This window comes from Oncorhynchus mykiss, unplaced genomic scaffold (assembly GCF_013265735.2).
Source record: "Oncorhynchus mykiss isolate Arlee unplaced genomic scaffold, USDA_OmykA_1.1 un_scaffold_250, whole genome shotgun sequence".
Classification (NCBI taxonomy): domain Eukaryota; kingdom Metazoa; phylum Chordata; class Actinopteri; order Salmoniformes; family Salmonidae; genus Oncorhynchus; species Oncorhynchus mykiss.
Genome location: NW_023493709.1, coordinates 305,271 through 332,792, shown reverse-complemented (window position 1 = coordinate 332,792; position 27,522 = coordinate 305,271). Strand labels below are relative to the sequence as shown.

General features: G+C 43.7%; 1 protein-coding gene across 2 annotated transcripts; it reads right to left on the bottom strand.

Annotated features, from left to right (window-relative positions):
• Window positions 1-1,499: 1,499 nt before the first annotated feature.
• On the bottom strand, window positions 1,500-18,045 carry LOC118948724 (zinc finger protein OZF-like). 2 transcript variants are annotated; one of them, XM_036973457.1, is made up of 2 exons: window positions 17,138-17,735; window positions 1,500-4,843 (listed from the first exon to the last, which is right to left on the bottom strand). In XM_036973457.1, the coding sequence occupies exons 1-2, from the start codon at window positions 17,418-17,420 to the stop codon at window positions 3,621-3,623; spliced, it is 1,506 nt and encodes a 501-aa protein (XP_036829352.1). In that variant the 5' UTR covers window positions 17,421-17,735; the 3' UTR covers window positions 1,500-3,620. The 2 variants fall into 2 exon arrangements, with proteins under 2 accessions (XP_036829352.1, XP_036829353.1); XM_036973458.1 differs by lacking the exon at window positions 1,500-4,843 and adding an exon at window positions 16,130-16,304 and having other exon boundaries at window positions 17,138-18,045.
• Between the last annotated feature and the right edge of the window lie 9,477 nt (window positions 18,046-27,522).

Below are 27,522 nucleotides of genomic sequence, written 5' to 3'. Positions count from 1 at the left end.
ACTTCTTCTGGGAACTTCGCAATTACAACTTCACTCTAAATGTATGGAAAAAGGTTTATTCAATAAATCTAGAAACTCCCCTCATACTGGGGAGAACCCTCCCCCCAACTCCTCTCATACTGGGAAGAACCCCCCCAACTCCTCTCATACTGGGAAGAACCCCCCCACCCCCCAAACTCCTCTCATACTGGGAAGAACCCCCCCCCCCCCCCCAACTCCTCTCATACTGGGAAGAACCCCCCCCCCCCCCAACTCCTCTCATACTGGGAAGAACCCCCCCCCAACTCCTCTCATACTGGGAAGGACCCCCCCAACTCCTCTCATACTGGGAAGGACCCCCCCCCAACTCCTCTCATACTGGGAAGGACCCCCCCAACTCCTCTCATACTGGGAAGGACCCCCCCCAACTCCTCTCATACTGGGAAGAACCCCCCCCCCCGAATTTGCAGGCCTTAAGGGCCTTTTATTTTAAATGTAGTACCCGGACGGAGAAAATCCAATCAGCTTTTTATAGTTACATCGTTCGGGTAACTTACCCTAAAGTGGATACACTCCCATCAGACAACTCTCCTATCACAGTCACAAAACTCTCATATCAAAGTCATACAATGCTATTCCCAAACATAACTAATCAATTAGTTGATTTTTTAACAATATTTTAACCTGCAGGAGTATTTTCTCATTTCTATGTCATGGTTAGTTCCTAGGATAATGCAACTCATACATTTTCATCTTTCAATACTTCTAAAATGGGATCCAGGTTTAAAACAATTACAGGTTTAAATCAATTTCAGGTTTAAAACAATTACAGGTGCACCTTATATCTTCTACTATATCATAAATAGCCACAGATTCCAGATGTTCTAATGTTAAAAGGCCAAAACTAGTTCGCAAAGATTCTAGATATTTAACGCTAAATGACCAAATCCAGGGCATAACTGGCCAATACATTTAAAATAATTGGAATTCACCACTTCTGAGGGTCACACAGACACTTCTCAGAATGAGGTCCTTCTTCCAAGAGAGTTTAACCAGGTACCATGTTTCACACAGAACCCAGTCACCCTGGCCCCTCACCCCTACAGTCCGCACCAATACCCACTGTGATCAATTCAGTTTCAGGACGGCTCTAGGTTGCCCTCAACCGACCAATGATAGGTGTCTGAGTCGACTGACTCTCAGATCATCCTCCACTGACTCGGCAATGTTTACAAGGTGACCCCCCCTCAAACAGGAAAACACACTCAGAGCCTACGAGGCGTTTAAAACTACGTACGAGATGTGGTATCCACTCGGCTCACTGCATCTCAGATCAAAGGTGGGTACATCGGCTACTTTCCGGAAATGCGGTCTCCCTGAGATCCCAAGTTAGAGGGATTCCTCGTGCACCATTTACCCAGGTCGTTAGAAGCGGTTTCCAAGTCAAGATTCACATCCCCAAATGTGCTGGTTAAATTATTTAATATCAAATGAGAGAACTCATCACACAAGTCAGAGTTATTCTTAAATTAAATCTTTATTCACTTAATAATAAGGGACATACACTTTCATTACAACATACACATTTAAAGAGATTCAATTGAGTGCTTTACGATAATGATGGCTGGTCAACCTACGGGACAAAAGTACAAAGGTCTTTCATAGCCAAGATGCACCCCTTTCAACCTACATGGTGACTAACAGATGTATAGAACAGGTCACAAGGTTAAGGTTTGTATGAAAGATACTTATAATTCTCAGCAGACAGTAGCTGCTGTAAAAACAGTACTCTTTGTGTAGAAACCAGGGTCTGGCCCTGGAGTCATCTCTCCCTGGTACCATATAGAACAGAAACATTAACTCATGTTCTGGAATGCGGTTTTATCACCCAAAAGACATTATAAATCTCCTGTCAGTGTTATCTCCCAGAGGCCCATCCTCAGTAGAACACAGACACAATAGTTCTAAGAACCCTCTATTCTGTAGCATAAAACACCATTTGATCCAATAAAAGTATTATAACATAATGTTGCAGTTTTGCTCTCAGTGTCCACTGAAAGTTGACTAGTAACAACAACTGGGACAAAAGTCACCCACCATGAGACCCACTAAATCTGCCCAAGAAGAGGGAAATAAAAGAAAAACGCACACCAAACTTAAAGACAGGAAGCAAACCAAAAAGGTGGAGCAACTAAAGGTGTTGACTCTCCACATCTATCAAGACAACTGGAGCACTGGGCCAGACACTCTTAAATAGAACCCGGACCAGCTCAGGTGAAACACCTTCCCACTAACGAGATGGACAAGCCAGCACAGGTGTAACACATACTGACTAACGAGGTGACACCAATCAGTGCGCCCTACGTGCTAACGAGATAGACGTGCTAAAGTCCAACCTCAAAACATAAATGGAAAAACCAAAGACTGTAACACCTTAAAAGAATGCACACCACCAACAGAAAACAACTTCCATTTCACATTATAATCAACTACAATGCTTCACATTCTACAATATTAACATGGTGTCTACTGGCTGGCAACAATTAAAAACAAGAAAAAAAGTGTATTTTTTTCCCCTTCCTAAAACTCACTTGCTTCTAGAACCCTCGTCCCCTTGGAACATAACTCATCTCTAATACGGAAAGTCAAAATAATTTGTGATCCATGGACCGCACTGGCTAAACACAAAACACAAATCTTTTTGACTGCCCAACCATGAGACAATCAGACACTAAGTTGTCCTCACCATGGACACAAGCACCAAAAACGCTGTTGTTTTGACAAGTAGCAATAAATCACTGATATCGATTATGGGGGAGGTCAGATTGTACTTGCTGTTGAAACTAACATCTAAAAAAACACATGGAAATGGGAGATATCTTTTAGCTCACTAGTTAGAGGACAACCTACAGAAGACAGTCAGCTACATTTTGGTGTGATGCACTTATTTGTCATCACTCATCGATATCACGTTGAAATGCATTGTGCCGAGAGGAGGGAGATGAGGTTGCACATCCTGTCAAAACTAACAGCTCAAAAACCACACGGAATCTGTGAATAATGTGTACATCACTGGTTAGAGGACAATTTGTAGAAAACAGCTAGCCACATTTCGAAGTGTTGCAATTTGACTCAAGTGGGTCACCAACGTGGTAAGTGTAACAAATCTTTTTGTTAGTCACTTAGTCTCATAAATAGTACTCTTCCATTTCAGAGCCTGGATTTTCCCCTGAGGCTAATATCCATATCATGCTGAAATCAATAGAACATGGGGCAAACATTTAGGGTTCTACATTGTGACATCATTAAAATACTCCTACTACAATGTTACAACATTCCACATTGTCACATCATTAAAATACTCCTACTACACTGTTAAAACATTCTACATTGTGAAATCATATCATTGACATGTATGTATGAGATCTTTTTTCAGAGTATCTCTGGTCACACTGATCATAGCTATGAGATTTCTCTCCTGTGTGTGTTCTCTGGTGTATCTTCAGAGAGCTAGATTGAACAAAAACTCTTCCCACATACAGTACAGCTATAAGATCTCTCCTGTGTGTGTTCTCTGGTGTCTTCAGAAGGCTAGATGTAAAAAAAAAAAAAAAAATTCAATTCCCACATTGAGTACAGCTTTAGGATTTCTCTCCTGTGTGTGTTCTCTGGTGAAGAGTCAGATTGCGTGAACTAGCAAAACTCTTCCCACATTGATCACAGAAATTAGATTTCTCTCCTGTGTGTGTTCTCTGGTGAAGAGTCAGATTGCTCGAAAAAGCAAAACTCCTCCCACATTCATCACAGCTATATGGTTTCTCTCCTGTGTGTATTCTCTGGTGTGATATCAGGGTTCTTTTGTGAGTAAAACTCTTCCCACATTGATTACAGCTAAAAGGTTTCTCTCCTGTGTGTATTCTCTGGTGTAGAGTCAGAGCTCTCGATTGACCAAAACTCTTCCCACATTGACCACAGCTATAAGGTTTCTCTCCTGTGTGAATTCTCTGGTGGTATATCAGGCTGGTTGACTGAGAAAAACTCCTCCCACATTGAACACAGCTATAAGGTTTCTCTCCTGTGTGTGTTCTCTGGTGTGATATCAGGCTTTTTAGCTGAGTAAAATTCTTCCCACATTGATCACAGAAATGAGGTTTCTCTCCTGTGTGTGTTCTCTGGTGAAGAGTCAGATTGCTCAAAAAAGCAAAATTCTTCCCACATTCATCACAGCTATACGGTTTCTCTCCTGTGTGTATTCTCTGGTGTGATATCAGGGTGCTTTTGTGAGTAAAACTCTTCCCACACTGATTACAGCTAAAAGGTTTCTCTCCTGTGTGTATTCTCTGGTGTAGAGTCAGAGCGCTTGATTGACCAAAACTCTTCCCACATTGACCACAGCTATATGGTTTCTCTCCTGTGTGAATTCTCTGGTGTGATATCAGGCTGGTTGATTGACCAAAACTCTTCCCACATTGAACACAGCTATAAGGTTTCTCTCCTGTGTGTGTTCTCTGGTGTGATGTCAGCTGGCCAGATGTCCTCCATCTCTTCCCACATTGACCACAGCTATAGGGTTTCTCTCCTGTGTGTGTTCTCTGGTGTAGAGTCAGAGTGCAAGATGCACCAAAACTCTCCCCACATTGACCACAGCTATAAGATTTCTCTCCTGTGTGTGTTCTCTGATGAATTGTAATGCCTGATGAGGTGAATCTCTTCCCACGGTCAGAGGAGCAGTGAGTTATTTTCCCTGTGGATATCTGCAGGTGTTTATTAAGGTGTTCTGATCTGGAGAAAGTCGTCTCTGCCTCTTCAGCGTCATGAGGTTGTTGAGGCTCCCCAGAGGATCCACGATAGTCCCGTATCTCTCCTGTGTGAACAACAAAGTCAGACAGATGATTAAAGGCCCACAACAGCGGTAATCCACTGTAAAAGGTGATGCCAACAGCATAGCCATGATGTTGAACAACAATTCATGTCTGTAATGAATGTTAAAATAATTTGACAGTTGTCTTAAAATGAGCAAGTCATATTTTGTCTTGTTTTCACATTAGTAGTAACATCTAAGATTGTAGACTATAAATAAGTTATTAATGTTGTTGAAACTCTAAGCAGTGTGCCAGAAGACTTTTGGTCTCCAATATAGGCCCCTTTCTGTGTTGCTATAATTGCGGAATGAGGGCGATGCACAAACAATCTGGTTGTAGAAACTCCTCCCTGCTAATGAGGAAACCGATAGTTACTGATGTAGTATGTCTGGTAATGAGGAAACCACTAGTTATGGATGTAGTATACAGTGCCTTGCGAAAGTATTCGGCCCCCTTGAACTTTGCGACCTTTTGCCGCATTTCAGGCTTCAAACATAAAGATATAAAACTGTATTTTTTTTGTGAAGAATCAACAACAAGTGGGACACAATCATGAAGTGGAACAACATTTATTGGATATTTCAAACTTTTTTAACAAATCAAAAACTGAAAAATTGGGCGTGCAAAATGATTCAGCCCCCTTAAGTTAATACTTTGTAGCGCCACCTTTTGCTGCGATTACAGCTGTAAGTCGCTTGGGGTGTCTCTATCAGTTTTGCACATCGAGAGACTGAAATTTTTTCCCATTCCTCCTTGCAAAACAGCTCGAGCTCAGTGAGGTTGGATAGAGAGCATTTGTGAACAGCAGTTTTCAGTTCTTTCCACAGATTCTCGATTGGATTCAGGTCTGGACTTTGACTTGGCCATTCTAACACCTGGATATGTTTATTTTTGAACCATTAAATTGTAGATTTTGCTTTATGTTTTGGATCATTGTCTTGTTGGAAGACAAATCTCCGTCCCAGTCTCAGGTCTTTTGCAGACTCCATCAGGTTTTCTTCCAGAATGGTCCTGTATTTGGCTCCATCCATCTTCCCATCAATTTTAACCATCTTCCTTGTCCCTGCTGAAGAAAAGCAGGCCCAAACCATGATGCTACCACCACCATGTTTGACAGTGGGGATGGTGTGTTCAGCTGTGTTGCTTTTACGCCAAACATAACGTTTTGCATTGTTCCAAAAAGTTCAATTTTGGTTTCATCTGACCAGAGCACCTTCTTCCACATGTTTGGTGTGTCTCCCAGGTGGCTTGTGGCAAACTTTAAACGACACTTTTTATGGATATCTTTAAGAAATGGCTTTCTTCTTGCCACTCTTCCATAAAGGCCAGATTTGTGCAATATACGACTGATTGTTGTCCTATGGACAGAGTCTCCCACCTCAGCTGTAGATCTCTGCAGTTCATCCAGAGTGATCATGGGCCTCTTGGCTGCATCTCTGATCAGTCTTCTCCTTGTATGAGCTGAAAGTTTAGAGGGACGGCCAGGTCTTGGTAGATTTGCAGTGGTCTGATACTCCTTCCATTTCAATATTATCGCTTGCACAGTGCTCCTTGGGATGTTTAAAGCTTGGGAAATCTTTTTGTATCCAAATCCGGCTTTAAACTTCTTCACAACAGTATCTCGGACCTGCCTGGTGTGTTCCTTGTTCTTCATGATGCTCTCTGCGCTTTTAACGGACCCCTGAGACTATCACAGTGCAGGTGCATTTATACGGAGACTTGATTACACACAGGTGGATTGTATTTATCATTATTAGTCATTTAGGTCAACATTGGATCATTCAGAGATCCTCACTGAACTTCTGGAGAGAGTTTTCTGCACTGAAAGTAAAGGGGCTGAATAATTTTGCACGCCCAATTTTTCAGTTTTTGATTTGTTAAAAAAGTTTGAAATATCCAATAAATGACGTTCCACTTCATGATTGTGTCCCACTTGTTGTTGATTCTTCACAAAAAAATACAGTTTTATATCTTTATGTTTGAAGCCTGAAATGTGGCAAAAGGTCGCAAAGTTCAAGGGGGCCGAATACTTTCGCAGGGCACTGTATCTGCTAATGAGGAAACCGCTAGTTATTGATGTAGTATATCTGCCTGGAGCAAAAATGGTGAGCAAAGATTTGAGTTTTTCACAATGTATTCTGAATGTGAATGGGGGAAAACTCAGGGGAGTAACCTCCATGTCCAGGCTGCTTATGAGTGCATGACACTACTTTGGATTATAATTATAAGGCTAGTTTGAATGTCCTGCTTAATATAATGTTTGTGTCATCATCGCAAATCAACCGCTTTGTACTTAAAAAACACTTCAACCAGTAAAATGCTCTTTGTCTAGCTTTTCCATCAGCCTGACAATGAGGGGTTGTTCACGATTTGTCAAATACACCTGTAATGAACAAAGAAGCACTTTGGTTGTTGTTGCATGACACACATAGTGTACTCTAGGACCCATAACAATAACATAGACCTACTGTAGGACCCATAACAACAACATAGACCTACTGTAGGACCCATAACTTCACCTAACAACATAGACCTTCTGTAGGACACATAACTTCACCTAACAACAACATAGACCTACTGTAGGACCCAAAACTTCACCTAACAACAACATAGACCTACTGTAGGACCCAAAACTTAACCTAACAACAAATACAGAAAAATCATTTAATATTTCAGGTGAAACATGGAAACTAAAATGTCTTTGTCATGACATTTCATAACCTGATCACCAGATAATTTTGTGAATAATCCCATTAGGCTACTCTGTAATGTGTTGTCATTCTAAATGTCCTGAATAAAGGAAAATATCTCTGTGTGTTGTACAATAGCCTATCCATCAAGGAACAGTTCTCTACACATTATGAGCAAAGTATCTCTGTGTGCAAACAGACTAACGAGAGCCTACAGTAAATCAAGCAGACTACCACGTGGAGCACAGATGATGTGCAAGTAGAAATACTGGTGTGCAAAAGAGCAAGAAAATAAATAATTAAAAACATGGGGATGAGGTAGGCAGTTGGATGGGCTATTTACAGATGGGCTGTGTACAGCTGCAGTGATTGGGAAGCTGCTCAGATTGCTGATGCTTAAAGTTAGTGAGAGAGATATAAGTCTTCAACTTCAGAGATTTTCGCAATTCGTTCCAGTCATTGCCAGCAAAGAACTGGAAGGAAAGGCGGCCAAAGGAGGTGTTGGCTTTGGAGATGACCAGTGAGATATATCTGCTGGAGCGCGTGCTACGGGTGGGTGTTGCTATGGGTTTGGCGACGAATATTTAGCGAGGGCCAGCCGACAAGAGCATACAGGTTGCAGTGGTGAGTGGTACACTGCCGATTTTGCAGGTTATTTTACTTACAAAGCATGTAAAGGTCTGTAATGTTTTATCATAGGTACACTTCAACTCTGAGAGACGGAATCGAAAACAAAAATCCAGAAAATCACATTGTATGATTTGGATACCACATCTCGTACGTAGTTTTAAACGCCTCGTAGGCTCTGAGTGTGTTTTCCTGTTTGAGGGGGGGGGGGGTCACCTTGGAGGTGTAAACAGTGCCGAGTCAGTGGAGGATGATCTGAGAGTAAGTCGACTCAGACACCTATCATTGGTCGGTTGAGGGCAACCTAGAGCCGTCCTGAAACTGAATTACTTAAAAATCATACAAATGTGATTATCTGGATTTTTGTTTTAGATTCCGTCTCTCACAGTTGAAGTGTACCTATGATAAAACATTACATACCTCTACATGCTTTGTAAGTAGGAAAGCCTGCAATATCGGCAGTGTATCAAATACTTGTTCTCCCCACTGTATATGGGGCTTTAGTGACAAAATGGATGGCGCTGTGGTAGACTGCATCCAGTTTGTGAGTAGAGTGTTGGAGGCTATTTTGTAAATGACATCGCCGATCCGTTTTACAATGGTAGGTTTGACAGCATGAGTGTAGGAGGCTTTGTTGCGAAATAGGAAGCGGATATTAGATTTCATTTTTGATTGGAGATGTTTACTGTGAGTCTGGAAGGAGAGTTTACAGTCTAACCAGACACCTAGATATTTGTAGTTGTCCATCTATTCTAAGTCAGTACCGTCCAGAGTAGTGATGCTAGTCGGGTGGGCGGGTGCAGGCAGCGATCGGTTGAAGAGCATGCATTTAGTTTTACTTGCTTTTTAGAGCAGTTGGAGGCCACAAAAGGAGTGTTGTATGGCATTGAAGTTCATCTGGAGGTTTGTTAGTTTGTTAGTTGGTGAACCAGGCGAGGCAGTCATTTGAGAAACCAAGACTGTTGAGTCTGCCGATAAGAATAGGGTGATTGAGTCGAAAGCCTTGGCCAGGTCGATGAAGACGGCTGCACAGTACTGTCTTTTATCGATGGCGGTTATGATATCGTTTAGTACCTTGAGCATGGCTGAGGTGCAGCTCGGAAACCGGATTGCACAGCGGAGAAGGTATGGTGGGATTCGAAATGGTCAGTGATCTGTTTGTTAACGTGGCTTTCAAAGACTTTAGAAAGGCAGGGCAGGATGGATATAAGTCTGTAACAGTTTGGGTCTAGAGTGTCACCCCCTTTGACAGTTCTATCTTGACGGAAAATGTTGTAGTTGGGGATGGAAATTTCAGAATTTTTGGTGGCCTTCCTAAGCCAGGATTCAGACACGGCAAGGCCATTAAGGTTGGCGGAGTGTGCTAAAGCAGTGGGTAAAACAAACTTAGGGAGGAGGCTTCTGATGTTAACATGCATGAAACCAAGGCTTTTTCGAATACAGAAGTCAACAAATGAGAGTGCCTGGGGACACACAGGGCCTGGGTTAACCTGTCTGTACACTATGCCTTGAATCTATCCTACCAAGCCCAGAAATCTGCTCCTTTTTTCTTTGTTCCCAACGCACTAGACGATCTGATAGCCTTTAGCCGTACCCTCATCCTACTCCTCTGTTCCTCAGGTGATGTAGAGGGTATGGTAGGGTGCGGGTACAGTGGAGGTAAACCTAGGCATTGAGTGATGATAAGAGAGGTTGCATTTTTGGAGTTATGCTAGGTGAGGTCACCGCATGTGTGGGAGGTGGGACAAAATAGTTATTTGAGGCATGTTGAGTGGGACTAGAAGCTCCGCAGTAAAATAAAACAATGATCACTACCCTAAACAACAGTATACAAGGCATATTGACATAAGAGCGACATAAAGCGAGGCATAAAGCAATCACAGGTGTTGATTAGGAGAGCTAGCTAAGACAACGGGTAAGACAACAGTTAATCAGCTAAGACAACAACAACAGGTAAAATGGCGATGAATGGGCAGAGAGGGTAAGTTAATGACACACAGGGTATGAGTTCGTGGCTGTGGCCGACAGATAAACAAAATAAACAAACAGGACACCCGTGATTTATGAACAGTCCAGCAGGCATCAGCTATGTAGCCAGGTGATCATTGGGTCCAGTGGACAGCAATATATGAAACAGGGAAGCAGCTAGGTAGTAGTTACTATGCTAGCTGGGAGACGTGCCTGGCTCGAGGCTAACTGGTGCTAGCTTCGGGACAAGGGTGTCACGACGTCTGGCAAAGGCCGGTTGAGAGCACATCTGACGGAATTGAGTCGGCAGACCAGTCGTGATGGATCGGCGGGGCTCTGTGTCGACAAAGGGTCCAGGCCAATTGACAAAAGAGGTATTGTAGCTACAGTTATTTGTTTGCTAGCCGGAAGATGCACCTGGCTCGAGGCTAACTGGTGATAGCTTCAGGACAAGGGCGTTAAGACACAAAAGCCAATCTGGTACAAAGGTCCAGAGCTTACGGCAGGAATCCGGTGATGTAGTGGCTTCTAGTCGTCTTAGTGAAGAGTCTGGGAGACATCAGCTGTGTAGCTGAGTGATCATAGGGTCCACTGGGGCAGGCCGGGAGATGGACCTGGCTCAAGGCTAGCTTCGAGGCTGGGCCACTCGGTAGCAGCTAGTCAGCTGCGATTATCCAGTGTAATGGTTCAGAGCTTACGGCAGGAATACGGTGATGTAGTGGAGAAAAACAGTCCGATATGCTCAGGGTTGATATCGCGCTGTGCAGACTGGCAGGTTTAATCCAGGCTAAAAGCAGCTGGTGTCTGAGCTAAAAAAAGGTAAAGGCCGCTAGGAGTGGCTATGTAATTAGCTGGTCAGCTTCTGATGGCTAGCTTCTGATGGAGGTTCAAAAAATTGCAGATCCATATCACATTGGGTGAGGTGGGTTGCCGGAAGGTATATGTAATTTTAAAAAATGGAGAAAGAGACTGAAATATATTGCAATATATTTTAAAAAAGACAAAAAAAACATAACATTTACAACAACAAACACGTCTTACTGCTACACTATTTTGGATTACAAGATGACTCTGTTAAAAACCATTGGATTTAGCGAACTCAAATGATTTAGTACTTCTGTTTCCCCAGCGTAACATAAGGAACCACTAAATGATACGTAGTTTGAGTGCATTTCATAATAAAAAAACTGTCAGACAGCAAGATCCCGTATTTAAGTTGAAGTTCATCATATGACAAGCGTAACGTTATGACTATAACTACTGTTCCCTGAAGGAGAGAAACTAGATACAACATACTTAATTTTAATAAATTCACGCCTGGAGGACTGAAGGACCCAGTTGATACAATGTTTCAAGATTGTTGTAGACAGGCCATGTGCAGAAAATGTGATTTATAGTATATTTTCTACCTGCAGGCTGCAATGTTTTTATTTGTTAGCTTTATGTAGGCAATTTTTACATAGTTGGCAATGGCAATAAAAGTTACTTTTAGATTTGTATAATTTTCATTTAGATAGAATGTAGATGAATCACAGACAATGATTTTGAGATACTATTATAAATTAAATGAAACTATTCCACAAAAATGTGCATATGAAAATCCTAACTGGCACGCAGATCGGTAGAAATGGTAAGATAACTTGGCACTCCATCTGGAAAAGGTTGCCGATCTCTGGTGTAGCCCATTACCGGAAACCTCAGGAGCATAACGGCAGAATTTTCCTCCTTCTGGTTAGATTATCTTGATCTCTGGCTCCCTCGGGTCATTTGTGTGTCTTAATTATTTGATCAAAAAGCATGCTTAAAGAATCAGACCAGTTCAGTACATACAGTTGATTTTAAAACACATAAAGGTGTGTATATATATGGAAAAATACAAACAACATTTCAACCAATCGTTTAGTAGAATGACTCTTGGTTGACCGAGATTTATTTTAGGTGGGGACAGCACTAGAACATGATTTTGGGGTTCCTGAGTGGTGCAGCCGTCTAAGACACTGCATCTCAGTGCTTGAGGCGTCACTACAGACACCCCGGTTCGAGTCCAGGCTGTGTTTACAACCGGCTGTGGGGTTAGAGTTAGGGTTGTGAATTAAATTAAGTTTTACATTTTTTTAAATAAAATAAAACATAGTTCATTCAGAAAGTTCAGACCTGTTAAGGGATGTTTTTATCAATGATGACTAATTATGTATACATTTCAATCAGGACTGACTAATCAGAATACTATTATGTTACTGTATATGTACTAATCCGAATACTATTATGTTACTGTATATGTACTAATCCGAATACTATTATGTTACTGTATATGTACTAATCAGAATACTATTATGTTGCTGTATATGTATGAGTTTTCTTTCTTGATCCCAGCACTGAATATAATGTGTGTGGATGTGGTCAAGAGTTAGAACAATGACTGTCTGTTCCTTGGTAGGAATGAATGAATGATATCTTCAGACTGGCTAGAATGCTTATCTACACGAGAAGACCTTGGCTCGTAAATTATATTAAATTGGTAGGGAGACGGATGTGGGAAGGCTTGAGATACAGCCTTTGTACTGGAACGGAGATGGCACGGGTTGGTGCTGAAACTAATGACGTCATTTTCAGTTTATAACCTGTGGTAAACTGTATCGTATTCAATACTCTCGTGAATATACTCTGCTGATTGACTTTAAGACTGGGCTCTGTCCATTATTATAGAATAAGGGTCTTCCAAATCCTTATGAATTGACAGAGCAATTTAATTCCTGTAACAAGACCCCTCCCCTTTTCCACATTTGTTACGTTACAGCTTTATTATAAAATGTATTTAAAAAACAGAATCCTCATTAATCGACACACAATAATGACACAGTGAAACAGGTAAAAAACAGAAATACCTTATTTACATACGTATTCAGACCCTTTGCTATGAGACTTTCAGGTGCACCCTGTTTCCATTAACCATCCTTGAGATGTATCTACAACTTGTTCAGTGTGTGGTAAATTCAATTGATTGGATATGATTTGAAAGGCACACCTGTCTATATAAGGTCCAAGAGTTGACAGTGCATGTCAGAGCAAAAACCAAGCAATGAGGTCGAAGGCATTGTCCTTAGAGCTCCGAGACAGGATTGTGTCGAGGCACAGATCTGGGAAAGGGTACCCAAAAAATTCTGCAGCATTGAAGGTCCCTAAGAACACAGTGGCCTCCATCATTCTTAAATGGAATACTCTTCCTAGAGCTGGTCACCCAGCCAAACTGAGAAGGGCCTTGGTCAGGGAGGTGACCAAAAACCTGATGGTCACTCTGACAGAGCTCCAAAGTTCCTCTGTGGAGATGGGAGAATCTTCCAGGAGGACAACCATCTCTGCAGCACTCCACCAATCAGACCTTTATGGTAGAGTGGCCAGACGGAAGCCCCTCCTCAGTAAAAGGCACATGACAGCCTGCTTGGAGTTTGACAAAGGGCACCTTAAGGACTCTAAAACCATGGTGGTGGCAGCATGATGCTGTGGCAATGTTTTTCAGCAGCAGGGACTGGGAGACTAGTCAGGATCGAGGGAAATATTAACGGAGCAAAGTTCAGAGAGATCCTTGATGAAATACCTGCTCCAGAGCGCCCAGGACCTCAGACTGGGGCAACGATTCACCTTCCAACAGGACAACAACCTTAACCTCTCTGCGCACGGAACCCGCTAGCGGGCTGAAATTCCACAACATACGGTGATCGTTACATAAATAGTCATATTAAACATTCATGAAAATACAAGTGTCTCACATGTATCGAAAGCCTAGAATCTTGCTAATCTTGCGTTGTCAGATTTAAAAAAGGATTTACTGCGAAAGAATACGATGCGATTATCTGAGCATAGAGCCCCATAAAAAAACAATTTTAACCAGCACAAGCATAACATAATCACAAACTGCATTAAAATAAATAGTTTACCTTTGACGAACCACATCTGCTTTATCTTATATCCCTGTATTGCTACTGCTGTATGAAAGGAATTATCTCAGTGAGTTTCAGAGATGAACAGTACAGTGCATTCCAAATTCAATAGACAGGCAAGTAAACAAAAAATGTTTTCAAATGAAAACTATTCCAGAAAATGTCAAAGCTTATATAACGCCCGTCCAAGAGACTGTCGACGAATCGCGTTCAGATTGTCATGCTGTGACACGCAGTTCCTAAGCTAATTCTCACGAAATCCCTTTTTAAAGTCAGGGTATGAGTCGAGAAACAGGCCTATTTTCCTTGAAAGTACGTAATGTTACGATTGCAAAGCTACACGATATTACAGAGAACAAGTTAATTATCTCACATCTCTGAAAATATTTGTAATGTTGTGCTTCTTGTTCACAGAGGGTAATTCATGCCAATGTTCTTTTCGTTAAGCTGTTAATACGAATCGAAAGGAGTTTCCAATATCCTAATTTCTTAAAGTATTTCTGGTGATAGCAAGTCATAGTGATACACAAGCTAGGTCTATTTGAAACATTGCCATCCCATGGCAGCATTTACCAGCCACCAGGTTCAGAATTTTAAAACCACATAAAAATGATTTAAAACACAATTATATTTTTATCCAAAGTTAAGATGTAAATTATTCAAACTGAACATAATTAATGCTGGTTATTATTTTAGGCTATTTTAGTTTTGGAGTCGAAAAAAAGTTTTGGAATAGTTTTCACTTTTCAAACAGGTTTGTTATTTTATTTCAATTTACTAAATAGTTTTCCCCTAATAACTTTTTCTATAATAAGCATGGAGGTTTCCCCTATCAACCAGTCATAGGTACTGGTGACAAACAGCCCCGTAACCTAGCTGGGAATGGAACAGATGGAACCCTTCTGTGGTAACAGACAGGGGCGATTTGTAATCAAATCTAATTCCCAGGAATGGGGTTGACATGAACCACAGAGACTGTGTGTGGGATAATAACATGGCCGTGTCCAACCCTGCCTGTTCCCTCGACTCCACTTCCAACCACCAATCTCCAACAGGGCCCTTAACCTGTATCACTAGACACCTCATAGTGAGCTATAGGTAGGAATCAGCAATGCATCCCAATAATGAGACACCTCTGGGGAGGGGTGTCAGCAACATTGAAAAAAAAAGATAGTGTTTTATGACAAAACGTTTTTTCAAATCCGTCAAGAAACCAACTTAGACTTTACCGAGAAATGCTTTACTTACAAGCCCTGAACCAACAGTGCAGTTCAAGAAGAGGAAAACGTTTACCAAGTAGACTAAAATAAAAAGTCATAATAAAAAGTAACACAATGAGAATAACAATAACGAGGCAATATAGAGGGGGCACCGGTACAGAGTCAGTGTGGAGGCTATATACAGGGGGCACCGGTACAGAGTCAGTGTGGAGGCTATATACCGAGTCAGTGTGGAGGCTATATACAGGGGGCACCAGTACCGAGTCAGTGTGGAGGCTATATACCGAGTCAGTGTGGAGGCTATATACAGGGGGCACCGGTACCGAGTCAGTGTGCAGGGGTACAGGCTAGTTGAGGTAATCTGTACATGAAGGTGGGGGCGTAGTGACTATGCATAGGTAACAAACAACCAGTGAGTAGTAGCAGTGCACAAAAGAGAGGGGGGTGGGGGGGGGTCAATGTAAATTATCCGGTGGTGATTTTATGAATTGTTCAGCAGTCTTATGGCATGGGGGTAGAAGCTGTTGAGGAGGCTTTTGGTCCTAGACTTGGCACTCCGGTACCGCTTGCCGTGGGTTAGCAGAGAAAACAGTCTATGACTTGGGTGACTGGAGTCTCTAACAATTTTGTGGGCATTCCTCTGACACCACCTAGTATATAGGTCCTGGATGGAAGGAAGCTTGACCCCAGTGATGTACTGGGCCGTACGCACTACCCTCTGTAGTGCCTTAGGGTCAGATGCCGAGCAGTTGCCACACCAGGCGGTGATGCAACCGGTCAGGATGCTATCGATGGTGCAGCTGAATTAACTTTTGAGGATCTGGGGACCCATGCCAAATCTTTTCAGTCTCCTGAGGGGGAAAAGATTTTGTTGTGCCCTCTTCATGAATGTCTTGGTATATACCCACGTGGGAGATTGAAAGATGAACTGAGGTCCACACTCCAGTCCAGTTGATGGTGGTAATGCACCTTAAAGTTGGTTGCCAACCGCCATATAAAGTCCAAAGAAGAAAAAGCAGCCTGAAGGAAGGAGAAATTACGAGAAACCAATTTGGTTTACCATTTGGGGCGTCGCAACTGGTTACCTATTTTGATGTGATATGAAAGTATCATGTGAAATTATTTTGATGTGATATGAAAGTATCATGTGAAATTATTTTGATGTAATATGAAAGTATCATGTGAGTACAGCAATTTATGTTTGTAGAAACGTATCGCAAATTGATTGATTATCGATTCACATTTAGATGGAATATTTGACGATTTTGGCTGCCAGAGCCAGTCTACCTCTGAAAGAAACATTACAGTCCCTGGACCTTGAGGAGTAACGGGGGGCAGCAATCACATGTTGAAAGAATAACAAAGCGAACTGCCCGTTTCGGTAAAAAGGGATGGGGCTGGAGAAATGCAACCATCCATGATATCAACATTATTGTTTTAACCATGTTTTGAGGATATACAGTGTTTGTTTATATTTACTGACAAACATTGGAGTAAAAGAAAGCTTATATTTTGGGGTTCTGATGGGGTACGACAGTTGAACTAAGCTCATGAGGCATTTATAAGTGAATTCTTCAAGAAACAATGGGTACATATCATTAATCTATACGTCCCAAAATGGATGTAACAACTGCTGATTGCCCCTTTAAGACTACACATTGGGCTAATCTAATAGGAGATATTGAGGACTACAGTAGTTCATGCATTGTCATTGGATGCATTTGATCAATTGTTGGCCCACTCTTGATGTTCTACGCGTTACAGTGCAGCTTCAGCCATTCCCACAGAACAACATTAAAGTGTAGAACCCCTTTACTGCATATTGGTTCAACGACTGCAGAGACGGTACTTACTGGTGTTAAACAGATCTCCAACCTCCTCTTCTTCCTCCAATGTGACAGTCATCTCCTCCTCTTTCACTCCAAAAACTGCATCCTCCTCTTCTTTTACTGTAACATCCTCCTCCTCTTTCACTCTGAACGCGTCTTCCTCTTCTTTCACTGAAACGTCTTTCTCTTCTTCTTTCACGGTAACAGCCTCACCCTCTACTTGTTTTTGTATTGTAACAGACTCCTCTTCCTCCTCCTCTTTGATGAGAGCTTCTTTATCAGGAGGAGAGTAGCTTGGTGAACTCATGGTCGGAGATGTTAGCTAGCTAGCATTAGCGACTAGCCTAGTTCTAAGCTAATTTAGCAAACCAGCTAGCTGACAAACAACGTAAATATATAATTACGTGGGTCATCAAGTACATACGACAGAAGTGTGTTGAATATACACCAAAACAGTGTAAAGAGCGTGAATGTTGTAGCTATGTTTGCTAGAAAGCTACCGAGGTGTCTGACTAGCTGTTGTTGTTGAAGGAGCGTCCCGTCCACTAGATTATACGTCACACTAGCAGCGTCGCCGGAACCTAAAAGACGTACATCGCCATCTGAGGACTGGAGTGGGCAACGCAGTTGAGGAACCAAAAGTTTATTTTTCATTTATTTAATAAAAGTTTAATATTATATTAAGTCGTTCAAAAAGAAGCATGTGTTGATTGATTTGTGTTTAATGAGTGAGAATTTAAAACAAACTTTACACCCAGTACACATTTTCATTGAACCATACTTCTGACATGGATAATTTTGACCCCAGAGGCATATCTTTTATCATAGCCAAAAATGTGATTTATTCAATTCTTCCAATTTTTCATGACTCTGTCAACTACTTTGATGCTAATTAGCATTTTAGAATCCAAGAGTAAAGAGACACACAAATATTGATACAAGTATTTGTATTTATTATGGATCCCCATTAGTTCCTGCAGCAGCTACTCTTCCTGGGGTTTATTATGGATCCCCATCAGTTCCTGCCAAGGCAGCAGCTACTCTTCCTGGGGTTTATTATGGATCCCCATTAGTTCCTGTCAAGGCAGCAGCTACTCTTCCTGGGGTTTATTATGGATCCCCAATAGTTCCTGCCAAGACAGCAGCTACTCTTCCTGGGGTTTATTATGGATCCCCATCAGTTCCTGCCAAGGCAGCAGCTACTCTTCCTGTGGTTTATTATGGATCCCCATAAGTTCCTGCCAAGGCAGCAGCTACTCTTCCTGGGGTTTATTATGGATACCCATCAGTTCCTGCCAAGGCAGCAGCTACTCTTCCTGGGGTTTATTATGGATACCCATCAGTTCCTGCCAAGGCAGCAGCTACTCTTCCTGGGGTTTATTATGGATCCCCATTAGTTCCTGCAGCAGCTACTCTTCCTGGGGTTTATTATGGATCCCCATCAGTTCCTGCCAAGGCAGCAGCTACTCTTCCTGGGGTTTATTATGGATCCCCATTAGTTCCTGTCAAGGCAGCAGCTACTCTTCCTGGGGTTTATTATGGATCCCCAATAGTTCCTGCCAAGACAGCAGCTACTATTCCTGGGGTTTATTATGGATCCCCATCAGTTCCTGCCAAGGCAGCAGCTACTCTTCCTGGGGTTTATTATGGATCCCCATCAGTTCCTGCCAAGGCAGCAGCTACTCTTCCTGGGGTTTATTATGGATCCCCATTAGTTCCTGCCAAGGCAGCAGCTACTCTTCCTGGGGTTTATTATGGATCCCCATCAGTTCCTGCCAAGGCAGCAGCTACTCTTCCTGTGGTTTATTATGGATCCCCATAAGTTCCTGCCAAGGCAGCAGCTACTCTTCCTGGGGTTTATTATGGATACCCATCAGTTCCTGCCAAGGCAGCAGCTACTCTTCCTGGGGTTTATTATGGATACCCATCAGTTCCTGCCAAGGCAGCAGCTACTCTTCCTGGGGTTTATTATGGATCCCCATCAGTTCCTGCCAAGGCAGCAGCTACTCTTCCTGGGGTTTATTATGGATCCCCATTAGTTTCTGCAGCAGCTACTCTTCCTGGGGTTTATTATGGATCCCCATCAGTTGCTGCCAAGGCAGCAGCTACTCTTCCTGGGGTTTATTATGGATCCCCATCAGTTCCTGCCAAGGCAGCAGCTACTCTTCCTGGGGTTTATTATGGATCCCCATTAGTTCCTGCCAAGGCAGCAGCTACTCTACCTGGGGTTTATTATGGATCCCCATCAGTTCCTGCCAAGGCAGCAGCTACTCTTCCTGGGGTTTATTATGGATCCCCATCAGTTCCTGCCAAGGCAGCAGCTACTCTTCCTGGGGTTTATTATGGATCCCCATCAGTTCCTGCCAAGGCAGCAGCTACTCTTCCTGGGGTTTATTATGGATCTCCATTACTTCCTGCCAAGGCAGCAGCTACTCTTCCTGGGGTTTATTATGGATCCCCATCAGTTCCTGCCAAGGCAGCAGCTACTCTTCCTGGGGTTTATTATGGATCCCCATTAGTTCCTGCCAAGGCAGCAGCTACTCTTCCTGGGGTTTATTATGGATCCCCATTAGTTCCTGCCAAGGCAGCAGCTACTCTTCCTGGGGTTTATTATGGATCCCCATCAGTTCCTGCCAAGGCAGCAGCTACTCTTCCTGGGGTTTATTGTGGATCCCCATCAGTTCCTGTCAATGCAGCAGCTACTCTTCCTGGGGTTTATTATGGATCCCCATTAGTTCCTGCCAAGGCAGCAGCTACTCTTCCTGGGGTTTATTATGGATCCCCATCAGTTCCTGCCAAGGCAGCAGCTACTCTTCCTGGGGTTTATTATGGATCCCCATCAGTTCCTGCCAAGGCAGCAGCTACTCTTCCTGGGGTTTATTATGGATCCCCATCAGTTCCTGCCAAGGCAGCAGCTACTCTTCCTGGGGTTTATTGTGGATCCCCATTAGTTCCTGTCAATGCAGCAGCTACTCTTCCTGGGGTTTATTATGGATCCCCATTAGTTCCTGCCAAGGCAGCAGCTACTCTTCCTGGGGTTTATTATGTGTCCCCATCAGTTCCTGCCAAGGCAGCAGCTACTCTTCCTGGGGTTTATTATGGATCCCCATTAGTTCCTGCCAAGGCAGCAGCTACTCTTCCTGGGGTTTATTATGGATCCCCATCAGTTCCTGCCAAGGCAGCAGCTACTCTTCCTGGGGTTTATTATGGATCTCCATTAGTTCCTGCCAAGTAAGGTCAGGGAGTATAAATGACGGGAATGGAATTATCCCTTTTCACATGTACTGTACTGGAATTATTCCTCTACACATATACTGTACTGGAATTATCCCCTACACATGTACTGTGGTGGAATTATCCCTTTACACATGTACTGTACTGGAATGATCCCTCTACACATGTACTGTACTGGAATTATCCTTCTACAGCCTTTACACATGGACTATGGGAGGCACACAGTACTACATAGAGCCATGACTACATGGAACTCTATTCCACATCAAGTAACTGATGCCAGCAGTACAATTAGATTTAAAAAACACCTTATGGAACAGCAGAGTTTGTCTGTCCAGTGTCTGTGTTCTTTGGCCCATCTTAATCTTTTTTTTTTTTGGCCAGTCTGAGAAATGTATTTTTCTTTGCAACTCTGCCTAGAAGGCCAGTATCCCGGAGTCGCCTCTTCACAGTTGACGTTGAGACTGGTGTTTTGCAGGTACTATTTAATGAAGCTGCCACTCTTATGTACTTGTCCTCTTACTCAGTTGTGCACCGGGGCCTCCCACTCCTCTTTCTATTCTGGTTAGTGCCAGTTTGTGCTGTCCTGTGAAGGGAGTAGTACACCGCGTTGTACGAGATCTTCAGTTTCTTGGCAATTTCTTTCATGGAATAGCCTTCATTTCTCAGAACAAGAATAGACTGACGAGTTTCAGAAGAAAGTAATTTGTTTCTGGCCATTTTGAGCCTGTATTCGAACACACAAATATTGATTCTCCAGATACTCAACTAGTCTAAAGAAGGACAGTTTTATTGCTTCTTTTATCAGAACAACAGTTTTCAGCTGTGCCAACATAATTGCAAAAGGGTTTTCTAATGATCAATTCGCCTTTTAAAATGATAAACTTGGATTAGCGAACACAACGTACCATTGGAACACAGGAGGGATGGTTGCTGATAATCTGCCGTTTCCAGCTGCAATAGTCATGTTCAATATTAACAATGTCTACACTGTATTACTGATCAATCTGATGTTATTTTAATGGACAAAAACATTTGCTTTTCTTTCAAACACAAGGACGTTTTTCTAAGTGACCCCAAACTTTGAACGGTAGTGTATACAGTACCAGTCAAAAGCTTGGACAAACATACTAATTTAAGGGTTTTTCTTTATTTTATTTTGTACTATTTTCTACATTGTAGAATAATAGTGAAGACATCAAAACTATGAAATAACTCATATGGAATCCTGAAGTAACCAAAAAAAGTGTTAAACAAATCAAAATATATTTTATGTTCTTCAAAGTAGCCACCCTTTGCCTTGATGACAGCTTCGCACACTCCTGGCATTCTCTCAACCAGCTTCATGAGGAATGATTTTACAACAATCTTGAAGGAGTTCCCTCATATAATTAATTACATAATTAGATGCTATTTTTTAAACTGCAATACTAATAATCCATTGCGCGTCTTGTCTGTTTATTTTACACCTGCTATGTAAAAGAGACTGAAGAATGCACAATGGTCAATGCAATCAGGGATCCTTGGGACATCTGGTATCCTAAAACATTACCATTTTAAATGTGAACTTCAATGGGCTAGGGATGTCCCAAGGATATATCTCTACCTGAAAATACATGATCTAAGTGATTGATAGTTGGTATTCAGCAGTCATAAAGCCTTATCGACTTTAATGAACGACTAAAATAGTGATTTTGTCAGACAGCATAGACAGCAGCTCTACACTTTATGGACTGACTGATCCATTCATCCTTCTATCCCTCCTCAGCCTTCCTCTCCTCTGAAGACCCAGTGAGGGTGGAGCTCAGTCAGAGAGCTGTTGAGGGACTGTTTAGGAAGAACACTTCTACAGCCCGAGTTGAGAGGTCACACGTGGTTTAGATGGTAAATAGTATGTCCCCTTAGCTGTTCATCACGTCAGCAAAAGGGAATATGTTCCATCATCTATGTTCATTTACATTAGTGTAAATTGTCCACTGATATTGGTGTAATTTCTCACCCCTTTTGGCTGTATGAAAGTTGATTTCCCCTCATGCACACACATTTGTTCTTTGATATTATATAGGTCATTTGTGTCAAATATACTTTTCCCCACTCATTCACCCCATCTCTTACATTGCTTATGCATATTCGGTGGCAAAACTCAAATTCCGAACACAATGCCCATCCTGGCAGATCTAAACCTAATGCAGCACATTGTGATTGTTTTGCATCCAGACCTAATGCAGCTTGGAGTGATCAGATGACAGAAGTCACATTTAGGTGGCAGGTGTAACTGAAGCTGTAGATGCTCCATATCCATAACGTTGAGTGTTTTATATAATATGACTAAATGTGTTTCTGTGTTGCGGGGCAGTCAAGAAATGGCACAGCAAGGCCACAGAACATGACATAAGCAGAGCTGTGGGAGACCACCTCAAGCCCCTGGTAGAGCCAGGGGTGGTGTTTACCACTCCACCACGCCTTCAGCAGGCTGGAAAAGTGGGATTTATTCAGATTTTCATACTAAGAGGGACCAAGAGTTGGTTGATTGGTCAGTCACTGGGTTAATTTGTTTTGCAATATGTTCAAATCAAGCTTTATACAGCACATTTTTATTAATTTTACTTTTATTTAAGAACAAATTCTTATTTTCAATGATGGAACAGTGGGTTAACTGCCTTGTTCAGGGGCAGAACGACAGAATTGTACCTTGTCAGCTCGGGGATTCAACTTGCAACCTTTCAGTGCTCATTAGTCTTTCAGCTGTTATTCTTTGTTTTTGATCCCCAATGCTCTAACCACTAGGCTACGCTGCCGCCCAATGTCAGACATGGATGCAACACAATGGCTTCACAGAAGAAAACAAATTAAACAGAAATATTGAGGATAAAAAACAAAGAATAACAGCTGAAAGACTAATGAGCATTGCAAAGGAAATGCCATTGATTAAAATATTAACAATATGATGCTACATCCAACCCAAAATATAACTTGTTTTTTAGGAGGGGCTCTGAAAGACACTGGGGGCATCGACTGAAAATTGAAAATTGACTGGTAACAAAAACTGGGACCTAAAAGACACCCACCATGAGACCCAATAAATATGCCCAAGAAGAGGCAAAGACAGGAAGCAAACCAAAAAGGTGGTTAAAATAATTTATTACAATCAATACCATTCATACTATTACAAAATCATAATTCTCATTCATTCTTAATTAATTCTATTTACAAAAACATCAAACAAAAACAAACCTCAGGGGAGCATCGTCCCTCCCCGTCATACCTAACCAATACCTAACCCTTTCCCTATCTCCCCTTCCCTAATCTATCCCCTTACCAAACTCACTAACACTCCCAGCCCTAAACCCCCTTTCCACCTCTCCCGTGCCGCATGCTTCCCCCACTTCCTCTCCTCCCTCTTCATCTTCCCCCTCAAATCACCTTCCACCCTTCTCACTATCCCTTCCACCCCCCAATCTCTCCCTGTCTTGACTAAATTCTGCCTGGCTTCCCACAGTCCCTTTTTAAAGAGACTCATGAGAAGCCAGAGCAGAAATCTGTCCCTATCCGTTCCCTTTGCTCTCCCTACGCCTCTCTCTAGCCTAGCCCATGTCACAACAAAATCACTCCTAACCACACCTAGCATTACCCGTGCCCTAGCCCAGACTAGTCCGGCAAAGGCACAGTCCCAAAAGGCATGGCGCACAGTCTCCTCCCTGCCACAAGAGGATCTTGGACAGGTGGGGGATTGCACCAAACTATACCGGTACAAGATGGCACGTACCGGCAAGCACTTATGGAGGCCCAACCAATTCAGGTCCTTGAGCCTATTGTCCAGGCCCCGCGCCTGCACTCCCTCCCAGACCACTGACGAGATGCCCGCTACAGGCGCAGGACTCCCTGCCTGCCTGACCTCCTCGTACAGGTGCCTGTGGTCTAAACCTACTCGGGCAACTTCAACCTCGGGGTGCGCACGCAGCCACTTGGCCGCATGGCCAAAATGCCACGGCAGCTGTTCCGCCCGAGGACCCGCGTTAGACCACACCATTACGCTTCTCGCCTTATACGAGAAGAACACCCGCAGGAGGTAACCGGACGGGTGTATAACCGGACGAGCAAGCTCCGTCAACAAGAAAGAAACAAAAATGGCGTCCAGCTTGAGGGGGAAATGTGGTACCCCCCTACCTCCCTCCCCGATGGGACAGATCATGCGTGCCCTGGCGACCCACTCGCACCTGCCACTCCACATAAACTGAAACACAAGCCTCACTAGAGGCCTCCTCAGACAAGCCGGCAATGGATAGATGTATGCCACATACAAAAGAGACGGCAACACATCCACCTTTAGAACCAGGACTTTGCCCATAAAAGACAAATACCTAGCCTTCCACATTGCTAGCTTCCTCTGTACCACTGCGATACGCATGTTCCAGTTTAGCGTCGCTGAGCCGGAGGTCTCAAAATGAACCCCGAGAATCCTCAGGGCCCCTTCACAGAGAGATAACCCCCCAGGCACATCCGTTCTACCGCGCCATCTTCCGAAAAACTTGACGGAAGACTTTGCATGGTTCAGAACTGCTCCCGACGCTCGGGTGAAATCCCCAAAGATGGCAAGGGACCTTGTCAGGCACGAGTCCTTGCACAACAGCAAGGAAGTGTTGTCGGCGTACTGCGTCATCTTAACACGCAGCCCACCGCTTCCAGGGATCAACAAGCCTTCCACCCCTGTGTCTGCCCTAATGGCAGCCCCCAGAGGCTCCATGTACAGAACGAAGAGGAGAGCCGAGAGTGGGCATCCCTGCCTGACCCCAGACGAGAGGTCAAAAACGTCACCTAAGTGACTATTTACACTAACTCGACACCCCGCTCCGACATATAAAGTACGGATCCATCCTATAAACTTCTCCCCAAATCCTAATCTACCTAACACCCTGAATAGAAAATATCTATTCACGCGATCAAAAGCTTTCGCCTGATCTAGCGCTGCTACCATTAAAGGCAGCCCTCTATCTTCAACCCAAGCGATGGAATCCCTGATCAACTGTAGGTTCCATCTTATAGAGCGGCCCTCTACCCCGCACGTCTGATCCTCGTGGACGACGTAGGGAAGGGCTGTGCGCAACCGGTCTGCTAAAACCTTTGCAAGAATCTTGTAATCTACGCACAGCATGGTCAATGGCCGCCAGTTGCCAAGGTCAGTTGCTTCCCCCTTCTTATAAAGAAGTGACAGCACACCAACAGCCATTGATCCCCCCGGGACCCCCGTCTCAAGGATGGCCTTCAAGACTTCGAGAACCACTGGTCCAAGTATACCCCAAAACTTGAGGTAAAACTCAGCCGGCAGCCCATCCATCCCAGGCACCTTCCCTTTTCCCATCCTCCTAAGAGCGCTCTCAACCTCTTCTAGTGAGATCTGGGCCTCCATCACGTCTCTAATGTCCTCTGGCAACCGCCGGGACAAGTGTTCTAAAAACACGTTTCCCTGCTCTACATCTATTTCCCTTTCCTTAAATAAACCTTGGAAATGATCAGTTGTCACCCTGACCATTTCCTCTGGTTTACTTACTATACTACCATTTTCTTCCCTAACTCCCTTCATTACCTTCCTACTCTGTCTGGCCCTAACCGACTTAAAGAACATAGCGGAACAAGTCTCATTATGTTCTAGAAAGCCACTATGCGCACGCTCCAGGAAAGCTCGAGCCTTCTGCTCCTGCAGCTCCCTGAGCTGCGCCTTTAGGGCTGCGAATCTCTCCCAGTCAATCGACCCGCCGAGGTTGCCTGCCTCGTACTCAAGTTCAATTAACCTTTGGATACGATCCACCTCCCTCCTTTCCTCCCTTTTTTTCCTTCTACAATATCCTATTATAAAAGCCCTTATCCTCCCCTTGACTAAATCCCACCACTCTAACACCCCCTCGCACATGGACCGGAGGCCGTCAAGCCTCCGAAAGAAACAAAAAAAATGCATCAACGAAAGCCTGCTCCTCCAGTATATCCCGATCTAACTTCCAGTACCCCCTACCGAAGAGGCAGACTGGCGACCCCACCTGCAGGAACACCCCGTCGTGATCCGTGAAGAAAACAGGCAACAGCCGCCCAGACAACTGACCCAAAGACCTGGATACAAAAATGTAGTCGAGCCTCCGCGCAACCCCCCTGGAGTTGCGCCATGTAGGACCGACCATTGCCGGAGTAGTGTGCAGGCCACCATCAACCAGACCATGGCAAGCCATTAGCCCAGAGATGGCACCTGCACTGCTATCACCGCCTAACCCTAAATCTATATTAAAGTCTCCTCCTATCACCAAGTGCCTGTTTGTAACACACAGGGGCGCCAGACAGTCCACCATCTCCCTCCTGTCTGCCGCCACCTGTGGCCCATACACCCCAATTAACCTATATCTAGCTTCTCTAAACTTAACATCTATCCCCAAAACTCTACCCTGCATTATTACAAAAGTGTTCTCTATTTTAACCTCTCTATGCCCACACAAAACCCCTACTCTTGTTGAGTGCACCCCTCCTATGCCCCAAAAAGATTCCCCCTTATCCCACTCCCTCTTAAATCTACACACATCCCCACCATCCCTCAGGTGAGCCTCCTGTAAAAAACAGAAATCAAACCCCACACCCTCTAAATAACAAAAAACCGCCCTCCTTTTAACATTATCCCTTAACCCCCTAACATTTAGACTAAAAAAAGAAACAGAACTATTCATTTAAATATTTACAACAAATAAAAACCCCAAAACCCAAATAAAAACCAGGAGACTCACCCGATGCTCTCCTGGTCCATCTCCACCGGCGGGGACGTCCTCTCCTCTCCTGACGCCCCCCCGTCCTCCATCCCAACCCATGATCCAGGCAGTGTGTTGGGTCCTCCCTCCCCACCCACCATCCCCCCCTCCCTGTTTGCCTCGGGGCTGCATATAGGGGACCCCATCTCCCCAAACAGGAGTTGGGATCCCTCTAGCAAACAACCCACCGACCCCTCACTGGAGTCATCCACTAAAATGCAAGGGGCTGAGGCAAACCGGGAGGACAAATTACCCCCCCCTCCCCCCCCCCCGCCACTCTCTTAACCCCCCCCTCCCCCTCCACACCCCCCTCCCTCTCACTTCCTGCCAAGCTCCCCCTCTTTATCCCTTTCTTCTTTGGTGAAGGAGGTAGCGGGGAGACACAACGTCCCA